Genomic DNA, 16,419 nt, shown 5'->3' on the forward strand with positions numbered 1-16,419 from the left:
CCAGCAGCTCATCTTCCTTAGTTCAACTTACCACCAAAACACCCTGCAATGTGGCCTAACGTTCCTAAGAAGACCAGGAAGTGTCTTACTCTTGAAGTGAAGCTGGGTATTATTCACAGACAAGAGAGAGGCCAGAAAACTAATAACATTGCTTCCCACCATGGCTTGACTCCATCTACTGTCTGCTATTTTCAAGTCAAGATATTCTATTAAAAAGGCTAGTGAGACCTCATCTTCCTTGCAAGCTAAAAGAACCACCAGAACTTGTGACTCTACAATGGATAAAATGGAAAACCTTGTGGAAATGTGGTACATAAGTTTTGTATGCGGTACCATGATGCACACTTTGTTTACATTCCACAGGTTGCCGGTTAGTGTATTTCCCGTTTCACTCTCCCTCCCTTCATAAAGTTAAGATCATCAACATTATAAAGTTACGTACATACATACATTAGTGTACATTATAACGACTTAAATTAAACTACCTAAATGTTTAACTTCATAATTTTTACTTTCATTAAACCTTTTACTGTACTATGATGCACTCTCACTTTGCTTACTCTCAATGGAAGTTCAAATCAGGGGTTATACTTGTTATAATCGGTTCACTTAACGAAGTTTCGCTTAACGAAGTGTTTTTTAGGAACGTAACCCCTTCGTTAAACGGGGGTTGCCTGTATATATATATATATTTTTTTTTTTTTTTTTTTATATATACAGTAATACTCCGCTTAATGAATGTTCGTCTAACGAATTTCCGGTTTAACGTACTATATAAGGTTAGACCAAAAAGTCCGCATAACGTACAACCACATCCGTTTTAGTGAATTTTCTGGGTTTAAATTTGCCGGGTGAGGGAGGACCGAGCGCAGTAGCTTCACTGTGATTGCCTGTCTCTAGCACTCCTGGAGCTGGATCCAAGATTCTTTAACGTCAGAGCAACCTCATGCAGCGAAATGGCATCCATGAACGCTTGGAGGGACGGTGACAAGGTTGCTGTGAGGTTGCTAGGAACACCACCTCGAGTGTTACTGTCTTATATATGCATTTATGTTCACAAAACAACATTTCTATTAGCTTTTTAAAAATCTTGCTCCCAAGAAAGGATTGTTTTGTAATGCATAAAGTGAAATCTTACATGGAATACCAAAAAATAAAGCAGAGATGAGATCAGCCACAGACGAAGCAGGAGACTCGCGGCCACTCGGCCGCTTCTTCTTCTTGTGACCCTTTTGCTTGCGTGTTACTTTCATCATGATGTTTATGTTTTCACTCCTCTATTGCCTGCTATAATGGATATCATATCCTAGTATTCATATACGCTCATGCCACGAGGATAACCTGGACTCCGTGGCAGGGAGTGATAGTGAATTATTAATGAAATACCGCGGTATTTCATTAATAGTTCACTATCACTCAGTGCCACGGAGTCAAGGTTATCCTCATGGCATGAGCGTATATGAATACTAGGATATGATATCCATTATAGCAGGCAATAGAGGAGTGAAAACAAATATCATGGGGAAAGACAACATGCCAAGGTAAAAGGGTCACAAGAAGAAGAAGAAGCAGCCGAGTCGCCGCGAGTCTCCAGCTTCGTCTTTGGCTGATCTCATCTCTGCTTTATTTTTTGGTATCCCATGTAAGATTTCACTTTATGCATTACAAAACAATCCTTTCTTGGGGGCAAGGTTTATAAAAAGCTAATAGAAATGTTGTTTTGTGAACATAAATGCGAGAATGTGAGAGAATTTGTACGTAGCTCCTCTAACTTCCAATGACTCATATGACCTCATAAAAGTAGTGGTACACTGGTGGTCCAATATGCAGCCAAACATATATATAATTTTTTTTTAACCCATGTGGTGTGTTGGGGACCAGCCCAGAATGCATCCCCCCTATTTCCATTATTTTCCAAGGGAAAATTATGTCTGCTTAACAAATTTTCGATCTACGAACAGCTTTGACACCCCCTATCCTGTTTGTTAAGCGGAGTATTACTGTATATATATATATATATATATATATATATATATATATATATATATATATATATATATATATATATATATATATATATATATATATATATATATATATATATATATATATATATATATATATATATATATATATATATATATATATATATATATATATATATATATATATATATATATATATATATATATATATATATATATATATATATATATATATATATATATATATATATATATATACAGTGGAGCCTCAATACTCGAACTTAATTAGTTCCAAATGGCCGTTTGAGTATTAAAAAGTTCGACTATTGATATCTATAAATCAGATAATTCGTTCCAGCCATTGCCAAACCCAAGTTTAGAAAAAAGCAGCGGTCGCCGCTAGCATTGGCGCACAGAAGCAGGGTTAGCCTGTCTTTCATGGGCTTGTGTCCTGGCAAACACTTCTCTTCCTTTGTTATATATATATAGGTCATGTATGGTAATTTTTTTTTTTTTTCACCAAAACAGGCCAGTTTCATTACAATTAACCCCTAAGACTCGGGGATGTTGGGATTTTTAGCTCTCACTAACTCGGGAGGTTTGGCGAGAAACACACAAAATAGCCTGTATTCACATACTGATTACACTTGAAAATTCAATAAACGAGTGAGAACAAATGGTGTTCTGCCCACAAGCAACTCTTCCTCTTTGCAATGCATAAAACCAGAAGTCTCTAGATGCTATGGTTACCAAAATATCACAGGTTGAATGAGGGGGTATCATCGATGTACATGGCCTTGCATCCGATTGGGTCCAGCAGCCTTGGCTAGAGTGATAAGAAAACATGCTCCTTGTATCCCCTTCTCTCTCTCTCTCTCTCTCTCTCTCTCTCTCTCTCTCTCTCTCTCTCTCTCTCTCTCTCTCTCTCTCTCTCTCTCTCTCTCTCTCTCTCTCTCTCTCTCTCTATCAAAATGTTCAGTAAGTGATCTAATTTGTACATTTTTTGCAAAACATATATAAAATTCATACAACAGGAATTGCTGGTGGTGATGGTGGAATGTCCTCCCCCTTGGTGGTTGAACCTCCTGTATCCGTATCAGAGCCCAGAACATCACTATCTTCGTTCTCTATTATTGTAGAAACTGTTAATTCCAAAGGCCTTCTGATACCACTCTCATTCAAAAGTTGTCTCCCCGCAACATGGCGAGAGACCCGAGGTGTAGAAGTAAGGCATGCGGGAGAGGTGGCGGAATCGGACGCCGTGAAATCAGTATTGCTCCCACCATCCATCGTGGGAGTTGGTGACAGTGACGTATAGCATGTGTTTACTCCTGACTTGGGGGCTCGCTGTGCCTCACAACAGAATGAATTCCAGTTCTTTTCTTGAAATTCACAAACCACCCTTTACTTGCTTTAAAATCATCATTGGAGTCAGCTATAGTATCAGAAATAAGATCACAATCCAGCAGCCTAGCCTTCGCACAAATTATGCCCTCTGACAAAGAATCACCAGCCATCTGCCTTTGGTTTATCCAATCAACAATTTTTCCATTTCTTCCACTGCCACAGGTTGCTTAAATTGCCTTTTCACACCAATCACCACATCAGCTCTTTTAATGAGCTGTCTTCTTCAGTATTGTGGCTACTGTAGATTTAGCCATACAGTACTCAGCTGCAAGATCAGTTATTCTTCTTCCTTTCTCGTATTTATCTGTAATCCCCTTTTTCCTTTCGATGGTTGTCACTACATTCTATCTTGTAGGCTTATCCACAACACTAACAAGCCTTTTCGGTGCCATTGTAAGCTTCTAAATGGGGAAAAAAAACAAAAAACAGAGAAAGCACAGGACAATATTATTCTTAATACAGTGAAGGATAAACTGGCTGCGGTGGACCGGTGAAGTGCGTCGGGCTGCGGGAAGGGAGAGATCCTTTGTTTACAGCCACATGCATGGACGTTCCACTAATATATATTTTTTTTAGTATTAAGTCGAACTTTTGTGTTCGACTATTGAAAAGTTTGACTATTTAGACATTCGAGTATTGAGTCTCCACTGTATATATATATATATATATATATATATATATATATATATATATATATATATATATATATATATATATATATATATATATATACAGGCAACCCCCTTTAACGAAGGTTCACACAACGAAATTTTGCTATAACGAAGGTTTCGTTTTACTACCATCTGCTCGTTTAACGAACACCAAACTCACTTTAACAAAGTTTTATCCAGGTAATTTTTTCCAAATTTGAAAGCCCCACCGTATCATGCAAGCTGACAGGCTTTTGAATACACCAGAAGCTGCTGGTACTAAGGCCTGCCTCAGGAGAAATCCTGAGACACCTGTAGAATAAAGATCAAGATCAAGCCTCTCGTGGACAACACAGGCACTGCCGATACAAAGGCCTGAATCAGAAGAAATTCTGCATCACCTGTAGCATCAAGATCAAGATCAAGATCACGTGCACCACTCACTCCCCAGTCAAAACATAACAGCGTCACCAGCAGCTCATCTTCCCTAGTTCAACTTACCACCAAAACGCCCTGCAATGTGGCCTAACGTTCCTAAGAAGACCAGGAAGTGTCTTACTCTCAAAGTGAAGCTGGGTATTATTCACAGACAAGAGAGGCCAGAAAACTAATAACATTGCTTGCCACCATCTTGACTCCATCAGCAAGTCAGCAGACTCTATTAAGAAGGCTGGTGAGACCATATCTTCCTTGCAAGCTAAAAGAACCACCTGAACTTGTGACTCTACAATGGATAAAATGGAAAGCCTTGTGGAAATGTGGTACATAAGTTCTGTATGCTGTACCATGATGCACACTTTGTTTACATTCCACAGGTTGCTGGTTAGTGTATTTCCCGTTTCACTCTCCCTCCCTTCATAAAGTTGAGATCATCAACATTATAAAGTTACATACATACATACATTAGTGTACATTATAATGACTTAAATTAAACTACCTAAATGTTTAACTTCATAATTTTTACTTTCATTAAACCTTTTACTGTACTATGATGCACTCTCGTTTTGCTTACTCTCAATGGAAGTTCAAATCAGGGGTTAAACTTGTTATAATCGGTTCGCTTAACGAAGTTTCACTTAACGAAGTATTTTTTAGGAACAACCCATTCGTTAAGAGGGGGTTGCCTGTATGTATATATATATATATATATATATATATATATATATATATATATATATATATATATATATATATATATATACACACACACAGTAATATTCCGCTTAACGAACAGGATAGGGGGTGTCAAAGCTGTTCGTAGAGCGGAAATTCTTTAAGTGGACATAATTTTCCCATAGGAAATAATAGAAATAGGGGGGATGTGTTCTGGGCTGGTCCCCAACATACCACATGGGTGAAAAAAAAAAATAAATAAATGAATGAATAAATAAATATATATATATATATATATATATATATATATATTAGTATTCATATATTTCATTACTAATTCACTATCACTCACTGCCACGGAGTCCAGGTTATCCTCATGGCATGAGCGTATATGAATACTAAGATATGATATCCATTATAGTAAGCAATAGAGGAATGAAAACAAATTTAATATCGTGGTGAAAGACAACACGGCAAGCTAAAAAGGTCACAAGAAGAAGAAGTGGCCAAGTCGCCGGAGTCTCCACTGTCTGTGGCCGATCTCATCATCTCTGCTTTATTTTTTGGTATTTCATGTAAGATTTCCCTTTATGCATTACAAAACAATCCTTTATTGGGGGCAAGTTTTGTAAAAAGCTAATAGAAATGTTGTTTTGTGAACATATATGCATATATAAGACAGTAACACCACCTGGAGAGGTGGTGTTTCCAGTAATCTCATCACCGTCCCTCCAAGCGTTCATGGAAGCCATTTCGCAGCAGGAGGTTGCTTTGAGGTTGTTAAAGAATCTTGGATCCAGCTCTAGAAGTGCTAGAAACAGGTGGGGAGCCAGACAATCGCAGCGAAGCTGCCGCGTTCGATCCCTCACCCAGCAAATTCAAACCCCGAAAATTCGCTAAAACAGATGTGGTTGTACGTTATGCGGACTTTTTGGTCTAACTTTATATAGTACATTAAACCGGAAATTCGTTAGACGAACGTTCGTTAAGCGGGGTATTACTGTATATATATATATATATATATATATATATATATATATATATATATATATATACAGGCAACCCCGCTAACGAAGGTTATTCTAAAAACACACGTTAAGCAAACCGATTATAACAAGTTTAACCCCTGATTTGAACTTCCATTGAGAGTAAGCAAAGCGAGAGTGTATGTAAGTAACTTTATAATGTTGATGATCTTTAATTTATGAAGGGTGGGAGAGTGGAGTGGGAAATATGCTAGCTGGCAACCTGTGGAATGTAAACAAAGGATGCATCATTGTACCGCATACAAAACTTAAGTACCACATTTCCACAAAGCTTTCCATTTTATCCATCGCAGAGTCACGAGTTTGGTTGCTTGCAAGGAAGATATGATCTCACCAGCCTTCTTAATAGAGTCTGCTGACTTGAAAATGGTAGACAGTAGATGGAGTCAAGCCATGGTGGGAAGCAATGCTATTAGTTTTCTTGCCTCTCGCGTGTCTGTGAATAATATCCAGCTTCACTTCAAGAGTAAGAGACTTCCTGGTCTTCTTAGCAATGCTAGGCGACATTGCAGGGCGTTTTGGTGGCATGTAGAGCGAGGGAAGACGAGCTGTTGCTGACGTTGTTATTGTTTTGAACTAGAGGGAGTGAGTGGTGTGCGTTTTGTCCACGAGCGGTGCTGGTGTATTCAAAGGCCTGTCGGCTTGCGTGATACGGTGGGGCTTTCAAACTTAGAAAAAATTACCTGGATAAAATTTTGATAAAGCGAGTTTGGTGTTAGTTAAACGAGCAGATGGTAGTAAAAGGAAACCTTCGTTGTAGTGAAATTTCGTAGTTTGAACCTTCGTTAAGCAGGGGTTGCCTGTACGTTTATCTTCACACAATAATATATGCATGCACAAAAAGGAATTTTGGGATTGGCTTAGGTGAAAATAGGGGAAAATGTGCACGAGTGGTAGGTGAAAGTAGGAGGAAATGCACGGGAGTGGTAGGGAGAAATGAAAATTTAGAGTGGCAGCCTTACAGCCTGTGCGTCGCTTGATCTTTGTCACTCTCGCCCCAGCCGGTGTTCCCCAGCCCTAAGAGCACAACTTCCTGCCTTTCAAAGATAAGCTTGAGCTTATAAGAAAGTGTGAGGCAGATATAGTTCACAGAGTTGTTGCACTGTAAATGGGTGTCTCTAGATCAACAGTATCAATAATTTGGAAGAATAGGGACAAGTACCGCGAGACTGCTGCATCATGCAAGTGTTTTTATTGACAAAAATATACTGTACAGCACCCTAATGTGTTTAATAAAAAGAAGTTAGATATAAATGAAGTACTGATTTAGTCTAGGTTAGTGTGATGTTTTAGGGGTCTAGGCTGGAGGTTGGTCCCTATCCCCTCTAATTCTCAAGTATCCTATGGGAAAAATTGCTTCACGATTCAAATTAACTCTGATTCGACCGATGAAAAACCGTCCTAACCCCGTCAAATTGCAAGGATCCCCTGTATACAACCAAATGTGTGGTCATTTGATTACCAGATATTTTCACCACTGATAAGCCTTTGGTGTTAATGTAAGTTTATAAATGAAAAAAATACAGATAGAATGCAGGAGAATTCTATTCAGATGTCGCAGCTTACGGAGGGGGATAGGGGGACACCAGGGAACCTTTGTTTACCACAACGAGTGTAGACGTTCGACTATCAGGTATTTTTTTTAGTATTAAGTCGAACTTTTGGGTCCGAATAGAGTATTTAGACGTTTGAGTATTGAGTCTCTACTGTATATGCAATAAAAAAATAAAAAAAACCTCTCCTGCTTATCAAAATCTGAGGGTTGACTGTGCAATGTTGAGACATATTGATAAGGAAACATGTGGAGTCAATTAATGGAACTCAGATTTCAATGAAACTTGACCATTATCAATATCTTATGATGCAGGTACAAGTTGAGGCTATATTTTACACATGCTTCTTTATATTGATTTACATTTGTAGGGAGAGTAAGTTACAGAAAAATGCTAATTAGTGTGATTATAGTATCTTACATGATAATGCAGAATATCCAAACCACTTGAACTCTTTGCAGGTAATGAGTTATCCATCTACAACCCAAATCTTTTGGACCTGGCTAACAGCATGGAGGAGGAAAGTGAGGAGGATCCCTTTTCTTTTCTGAATGACAATTTTGCTTCAACCTCCACAATCTCACAAACATCAACATCATCATCTCCATCATCGTCATCAACATCAACATCAACATCATTTACCACTCCTGCCTCTTCTTCCACCTCTGTTAGCAACACCTCTGTGCCCTCAAATAAATCCACTCGGCCTCCACCACCAAAGCATTTAAAAGTGACGATTAAGAAAGAGCCAGGAGTTGACAGCTCTCTTGAGACTCCCGTTGTATCACCTGTGAACTCCACTTCCTTGTTTAGAGGAAAAAGACAAGCTAATTAAGTTCCCATCATTCATAACTGGAGGATTGAAATTATTGTAGCCACACATATTCTAGGCAACCTGGGACATTTGAGAAAAGTGTCAATCATTCTCTTTCACTAGTTATATACAGTAATATAGCAATAGCTACATTATATTCCACTCACAGTACCTAAGATGATTGTACAGTACTGCAACTCTCATGAATATTCAACCACATGTATTGCATTAAAAAAGAAATGGTGGTAATAGTTGTATGTACCTGGCATATAAAGGAATGTGAAGTACTAGTTCAGTATACAGCACCCTTCCATACAGCATGGTGATATTATTGATTATTACTATAAAAGGAACAGTTTTTTGTTTTATAAGGAAATGTGCTATATGAACAACATATGTTATGGAAAAAAAATTGTTAAATAGACCTATGGAAAAGTTATTAAAGATTTCATAAGTTTACAGCACAGCACCATTTCCACCCACTATCACCCTGCCATCAGCCCAAGCACTTGCTGAAAACCTTTACATCATGTCACACTCCATAGAATCAGTTGTAATCTTACCAGATGACGAATATTTCAAACAGGAGAAAAGGAGCCAAATAAGAAGCAGATGGGGTAGTGACAGGTGGAGGCAGTGTTATGCAATAACCACTTTAGCCTTGCATTTGCTCTCATCCACATACTCATAGACTGGCATTATGTAACCTATCTCCTTTGTCTAGTAAAACTTTGAAGTAGTAGATCATAATGATGTGGCCAGTACAACTGATGAGTTTATATAAAGGAGTTGGTGGGAGGGAGCAGATGTGTCACTGCACAGCGGGATGATAGCGTCATTGCTTAGTGGAACCTGTGCTTAGATGTCAACATATTTCATCCGTGACATCCCATGAAATAAAGGATGAAGACTAAGAAATTAATTGATGAACTCATTCTTATTTTATTTCCTGACACCTAATAGTCAATTATCACTGTAGTAGATGTGTACCTGAAAAGGATCATGATAGAGTAAAATTGGTAAACTTTTGGTATCAAAATATATGAAAAGATTTTATAGAGGATTTGATAGGGAAAGCAGTTGTCAAATCTGTTGAGCATGTGCTTTTACTAAGCTGTTTCATGGAGTAGACATACTCCAGGATTTGAGGCACTGTAGAGTTGATACCATGCAGTGTCTCCCATGTTCACCTACTTGGAACAATCCATGCCATATACTGTTCCAGAGCATGTTGTATGTGAGGGTACTGTATTATGGATCTACAATTTTCTTAAAAGAATAAATGCTAATAACTCAGTACTTTTCTGCCTGTATGTATATATGTAACACTGAATACAGAACACATACATTTATTTTTTTCTATTTGATGTTTTGATGGTTCTGTCAAGATATAATAGATATTTATAGTGTCTGAAGTATACTTCGGCACTCAAAATTTCATGGTGTCTTCAGTCTGATGAAAACATATATATATATATATATATATATATATATATATATATATATATATATATATATATATATATATATATATATATATATATATATATATATATATATATATCATGAAAAAAATTGTGGGTGGCTAATGGCTCATAGAATTATTCTTCAAACAGCAATTCTTTGAAATCTTAAGAGTAAAGAGTAACAATATCTGAACTTGATTAGATGTAAAGTGCATTTTTTTTTTCCCAAAAATTTATACATATACACATATTTTTGTATGCATATATAGAAATATATAATTAAAAATATTTAAAAATACCATTCATAAGATGATTATACATTAAATAACTACTGCATACACTTCATTCAGTAGCATTGCTAATTTACTAGTAAAAATGAAATTACAAGTGAAGTTTCTTACTGTGGTGAATGGAGAGGTAGTGCCTGAATTGCTCCCTTGACCAAGTTATAAGTAAACTATTGGATCCAGTAATATTCATTCCTCATTCATGAAACAATACTTTTCTCATCATAACTTTGATTGCATGCATACAAGATTTATTGTACTGATATGTATGCAAGATGAGTATGCTTTATACAATATAGCTGATGGTATTATATATATATATATATATATATATATATATATATATATATATATATATATATATATATATATATATATATATATATATATACACACACACACATATAACATAATTTGATTTAAGTTATAACAGTGTAATGATATCAATTAAAATTTACTAATATGGTAAAATTGTGCATTTGCATCTGCTTTGCAATATCAGATTTTTTAGTTGGACTTTCAATTATGAAAAAAACTAGACAGATACACACCTCTAATAGTATATAGTGTGATGCACTGTCTATTTTCTCTCCATCTTTTGACTTGGAAACAAAATTATATCAACAGCTACACCAGGGAAATAGTAAAAGATGATTGTAACATTTATTTATTTATTTTCCTTTTTAGAAAATAAATATATATTCATACCATATGTCTGTTAATTTTCTTTGAGTACAATATATGTGTAGAAGTCGAATTATTTCTCAAAAATGTAAACTAAACTTTGTTACTTGTCTTTATGTAAAATTATGACTTGAGAAGATTGGGTGTGCCAGTAGTAGGAAGATGTAAGATAGTTGTACAAGGAGAGGAGAAAGAAAGAAAAATGTTTGATGTGTATGTTGTCTCATGCAAACATATTGTGATGAAAAAATAATGAGCTGTGAAAGAATTATGTCCTAAGATCAGCTCGCATTGGTAATGAGAGAAATAAGGACTCAGTAATCATGTTGTTAGTGCTGAGTTAATAGGGAGCTTTAAAAGAAGATAAATTTATGGATGGAGATGATAAATGGAATTAAGTAACTTTGCTCATACAGGGACTGCCACAGGTAAACCTCTTGCAGATTCCATCTTTTCTGATGTTCTTACATCCATGAATGTCATTAAGTTCAAGGAATCTGGAAAGGGAAGGTTGAGTGGAAAGATGTCAGGTGTGGAAAGCAAGAACAATAGAATGTTTTGAATTAAAAGTGCAGCACTATAAGGGTGTTTTGAAATGGAAGTGTCAAGATCGATGTGAAAGAAAAAATTAGGATGGGAAGCACCTGTTTGTGAGTAAACTGGGCATGGTATTAGTTAGAAAAAAAGACCAAAAGCCTTCTTTGGCAGTGTTTCGTTAGTTTGAGTTTTGTGGTGTGCCTATAAGAAATTATAATGGATTATGATAGTTTATAGGAGATAAGCACAATATATTCATCTTAATTCCTTTTTTTTTCTTTCTTTACATTAACACATTACATTTCTTCCCACTTCCCATTTCATATAGCTTGTCTAGTGTTTCCTCAGACATCATCTTTTATGTTATAATTTTTCATTGGTATTCTTTTGTATCTCCATTAAATTTCTGGCCTTTTCATATTTGGTGACCACACCAAGCCACATACTTCAGCTTTGGACACCACTAACCCTCGTCCACATCCAGCACAAGCTAAATGTATTTAGTTGGTCACTACTTTTTTTGTTACTGGACTGCAATGGTACTTATATGTGCATGTCACATTTTTGTATTCAACAATGACAAACAAATGGTTGGTTCCTCAAGACTCCCTCATATTGAAAGAAAGCAAGTGTCTATTCTATTTTATTTAATACATATACATCTTTTATGTGATGCCATTTTAATGGTAAAAATACACTTTTTACAAGCAATGAGAATGGTCTTGACAGCTCAGGACATATCCACCTTTGGATCTGTAAACAAATGAAAATATAATTTGAAAACAACTTATTAGCTATTCTTACAAAGAGTGAAGCCCAAACCCACCCACACAAGTACATGGAAAGTTAATCAATATAATAGAAATAGGTAACTGTCAATGAGTCTTCACGCAAATACAGGATATGTATACTACTTGACACATACAATTTGGAAACTGACTTGTCACTCCTTTATCAATAACTAACAAATATGGTTTGTTTGATAAATAAATGCAATGTTATGAATGGTCTGGGCCAAAGTGTGTTAATTAAGAACACAAGAAAACATGTGCTGACCTTCAAATTTGAAATTGGGAAACTTAGTCATGTCAACCCCTTCTCCACCTCCGTATTGCCGAGCGACTTTGTCCAATTCCTGCTGCATCTGTTTCTCAATGGCAGGTGTGGCATCCACCAGCTTCCCTCCAGCAGTCCTGTAAATATGTCTATAATCACCGATCTCTTACATAATAAATATCTAATGAACACCTAAGGCTGAATAAAGGCCTGTCCAGATGAGGGGCAGTTGCCCATATCATACTAAACAGTGGGATGACATCATAAGCACATAAACAAAGGAAACAGATCTGGCAACAAACAATACTACCAGATGTTGCCGTGTTCCACAGTCCCTACTCAGTTCATTGTCAAGTGTATAGTGGAAATCTGAAACTGACTGCAAGGGAGTTCCACAGGTTAACTTCGTGTGGTTTGCAACATGCTCTCTTTATACGAGTACCAATCATCACACCAGCAGGGCACTTGGATGATCTGCCCGTGGTTTTCTCGCTTCTGACGTCAGGTTCGCTCCCACCATCAAAACAGTTGAAGGAGCATGATATTTGGTAACAGTGTTTGCACGGCAGGCAGCTGCCCCTCGTCTAGACGGGGCTTTAGACTGTTAGTATGCACTGGATAGGCAACCCTACAAATATGAAAGCTTTAGCCTGAAATTCACTTTATCAATTATTATCACTACTAATTTTTCACTTGCAAAGGAATATATTTAGAAGTATCAAAGAATGTCCAAATTATCAAAATTGCCACTGCTTTTGAAATATATATCAACTAAACCATAGCCAGGGGACCAGGTATCTCTGTGCTTGGGTCTCAGCCGATATAGAGTTTGGGCCTAGTCTGTGGCAGCTTCATTTACCTCTTTCATAACCTTGGCTGAGGTATATTGTCTTAGCTATCAACTCAATGAATTATCAAATTTTAATTTCGGTCATAATACTTAAAATTATCATGCTCACTATGATTGTTCTCAAAAGTATCAGTTATTCAAAATATCATCTGATATATGACAGCAATATAACTTACTTCTTATTTCACAAGTGCACTACTTTTATGTTGTACTAGAAGGAAGTGCTAATTAATTGTAGAATAATAGCACTCAAAAAGTGAGATTTATAGGTTTCTAGATTCCAGAATTTAGGCTTAAAAAAAAAAAAGTTTATAAAGTAAATGTAGACAGTATCACATCTAAACAGGAGCAATTCGCAACTTACTTGCTCTTCTGGTTGTACTCATGAATTTTGTCAACAAAGAGCTGCTGGATGGGGTCAGCCACCTTCTTCATCAGGACAGCTGATACTCCATAGTTGCGGCGGAGGACTGTCTGTAGGGTCCGGGCTTCAGGGATAATCCTAGTCACAATCATCCTAGGAAATGGAAAACTATGACAAAACAATAATATACATAATATATGTCAATAAGACAATATAAAGGCAATGATATATATATATATATATATATATATATATATATATATATATATATATATATATATATATATATATATATATACACACCAATGATACTATAGAGGCAATGAAAGACAATATCAAGAGAAAACAGCGCCAGAGGGCAATATACAGGCAACCATGTATAGGGGAGGAAAATTATGTAAATTAACAATTCAGATATAAGACACGGGCCAGACAATGATACACAGGGCGAAGACAACCCTATAAAACCAAGATCACAAACACACATCACAAAGGTCAAAAACACACAAAGAAACCAAGAAAAACAAAAACAACGATAAACCAATACAATATATCGATGTACACATAGATCAGCTGATCACAAACTCCATCTAAATTATAACCTCCTGCGAATCTTAACCAAAATCTTGTATATTCAGGACAAACAGGCTAGGCTAACAAATCTCTAGGGTATGTATTTACTGTTATTAACGTCCAGGAAGGCGTAGAAATAGCGTACCTTACTGAGAGGAGTTGCTGGGGAAGGTAGCCGGTGAGTGTTGGTGCTGCCCTCTGCTGATCCTACAAGACAGTAAGTCAGTAATGTAAATAATGTAAAGATGTATAAAGTAAGGACTGATTGAGTGATGAGAGTAAAAAGAGAGAAATAGAAATTGATAATGCAATATGATTAGTTTAGTTTAGATAATGTTGGTGAAATCTACATACATGTCTTGCTTTATCATATACCGCGTGTTTTAAACGCCATAGCAGTAAGAAAATCTATTCATTTTATGGTCACCCCCCCGCCCCTCCTTTTTTTTTTTTTTTCTAGTATAAATAATATGTATATGTGTGGTTTTTGTATGGGTCATCCCTGGTACAGATATATATATATATATATATATATATATATATATATATATATATATATATATATATATATATATATATATATATATATATATATGATTGATTGATTGATTGATTGATTGATTGATTGATTGATTGATAGATTGATAGATAAATGATGTCTTTAATGCTGCTTTCCGACTGCCTTAGGATCAGAAAGGGGAGCCAGCATCTACAGGCTCGCCAACCACATAACGGAAATTCAAAGAAACCTGTCATAATACTCACAGAGTGTTATCTATAGATATCTCTGCAGAATAGACTTAAATGTTAGAATGGAAGAATTAACCTTACATAGCACATCATCTGATAATCCTACGTTGCAATAACTCACAGATTTGCTATACATTATTCGTGATATAGATATACCTGGACGGCGACCCTGTATGTTGGTCAGTTAATTACTAATCACTGATAGATCTATTTGCATGTAGATATGTGGGTTTCGAATCCTTCACCTGTAACAGATTCATGCTGGCGGCCTCGACTATCTATCAGGTTGCATGCAAAGAACAGCATTGTTATGTCAGTATTTTGATAACAAGAGAAACGTTTCACTTATGCTTCAGAGAGAGAGAGAGAGAGAGAGAGAGAGAGATTTTGTGATAACTAATCACTCTCTGCCACGCAACGTTCGTGTCTTCGATCTACTGTTGTACTATAGATAGAAAATTGAGTCTTTCTATGAGTCTATGACTTCGAATGGTTGACATCCAAGATCATCCAAATTCTAAGGATCAGTAGCACGATTTAGATACAGACAAGGTTAGCGCACTTGAGGCTAGCGTTTTAAGAGTTTAGAAAAGGGTACTGGGCGTGACGTCATGAATATAAACACTGATCGCCGCGTGATTTAAAATCGTGGATCGCCGTTTCATTATCGGTAGCCTATGGCCCTATACCATACACAATTGACATGATTATTGGTTATTGTTTTCATTGGTCAAACTATTTGCAATATGTCAAATCGCGGCATATTTCACATTAATGTTATTGCGAGGAGAACATTTCTCAACCCATTTCCTTGCCAAGATCTTATTTGTGGGGAATGTGTAGTATTTTAACTTGTTATTCTTGGCAGGTACACAACCACGAACAACACAAACTTTTGCTCTTTCCATACTAATAAAATTGCATAGTATGAGCCCATAAAGTATAGAAATAACTAACCAAAATCTAGTCCCCCCGTGGACACCGCACCACCAAAACACAAGCGACCCGCACTGTGCGTGACGTCACAATCAGCTGGCGGTTCCAACAATGTTGGAATGCGCTAACCTTGTCTGTACCTAAATCGTGGTCAATAGGTCCGGTGGTATGGATCCATTGCCCCCTCCCCATCTTTTTTTTTTTTTTTTTCCCAAACAATTTTGCCAAATTTCCGTCACCTAAGTTTGTTGTTATTTTTTTCGCATTTTGATTAAAACATGTCGCAAAAGATTCCTCATTTACCACCTCTTTCAATGATCATAAGCCAATTTTCATCAATCCTCTTCT

General features: G+C 36.4%; 2 protein-coding genes across 9 annotated transcripts in view; one reads left to right on the forward strand and one right to left on the reverse strand.

The window, feature by feature from the left end:
- The window catches only part of LOC123514665 (heat shock factor protein-like), a 67,687-nt gene extending 56,318 nt beyond the window's left edge, over positions 1-11,369 (forward strand). For all 8 annotated transcript variants that reach the window (XM_045272696.1, XM_045272695.1, XM_045272694.1 and 5 more), the window contains one exon: positions 8,216-11,369. In XM_045272696.1, the coding sequence (XP_045128631.1) occupies positions 8,216-8,589 (374 nt within the window). In that variant the 3' untranslated portion in view covers positions 8,590-11,369. The remainder of the gene's footprint in view (positions 1-8,215) is intronic.
- An 803-nt stretch (positions 11,370-12,172) lies between these two features.
- Positions 12,173-14,655, reverse strand: LOC123514667 (ATP synthase-coupling factor 6, mitochondrial-like). The gene is made up of 4 exons (XM_045272698.1): positions 14,531-14,655; positions 13,813-13,965; positions 12,599-12,735; positions 12,173-12,295 (listed from the first exon to the last, which is right to left on the reverse strand). The coding sequence occupies exons 2-4, from the start codon at positions 13,962-13,964 to the stop codon at positions 12,273-12,275; spliced, it is 312 nt and encodes a 103-aa protein (XP_045128633.1). The 5' UTR covers position 13,965; positions 14,531-14,655; the 3' UTR covers positions 12,173-12,272.
- Between the last annotated feature and the right edge of the window lie 1,764 nt (positions 14,656-16,419).

The sequence above is a fragment of the Portunus trituberculatus genome, chromosome 38 (genome assembly GCF_017591435.1).
Source record: "Portunus trituberculatus isolate SZX2019 chromosome 38, ASM1759143v1, whole genome shotgun sequence".
NCBI lineage: Eukaryota > Metazoa > Arthropoda > Malacostraca > Decapoda > Portunidae > Portunus > Portunus trituberculatus.

Excerpts from the sequence above, each read along its gene's own strand:
- LOC123514667 (XM_045272698.1), bottom strand. The coding sequence starts at position 13,964 with ATGATTGTGACTAGGATTATCCCTGAAGCCCGGACCCTACAGACAGTC. Across the intron at positions 12,736-13,812 it reads GAGTACAACCAGAAGAGCAA|GACTGCTGGAGGGAAGCTGG; the intron begins GTAAGTTGCGAA and ends ACATATTTACAG. Across the intron at positions 12,296-12,598 it reads TCCCAATTTCAAATTTGAAG|ATCCAAAGGTGGATATGTCC; the intron begins GTCAGCACATGT and ends ATTTGTTTACAG.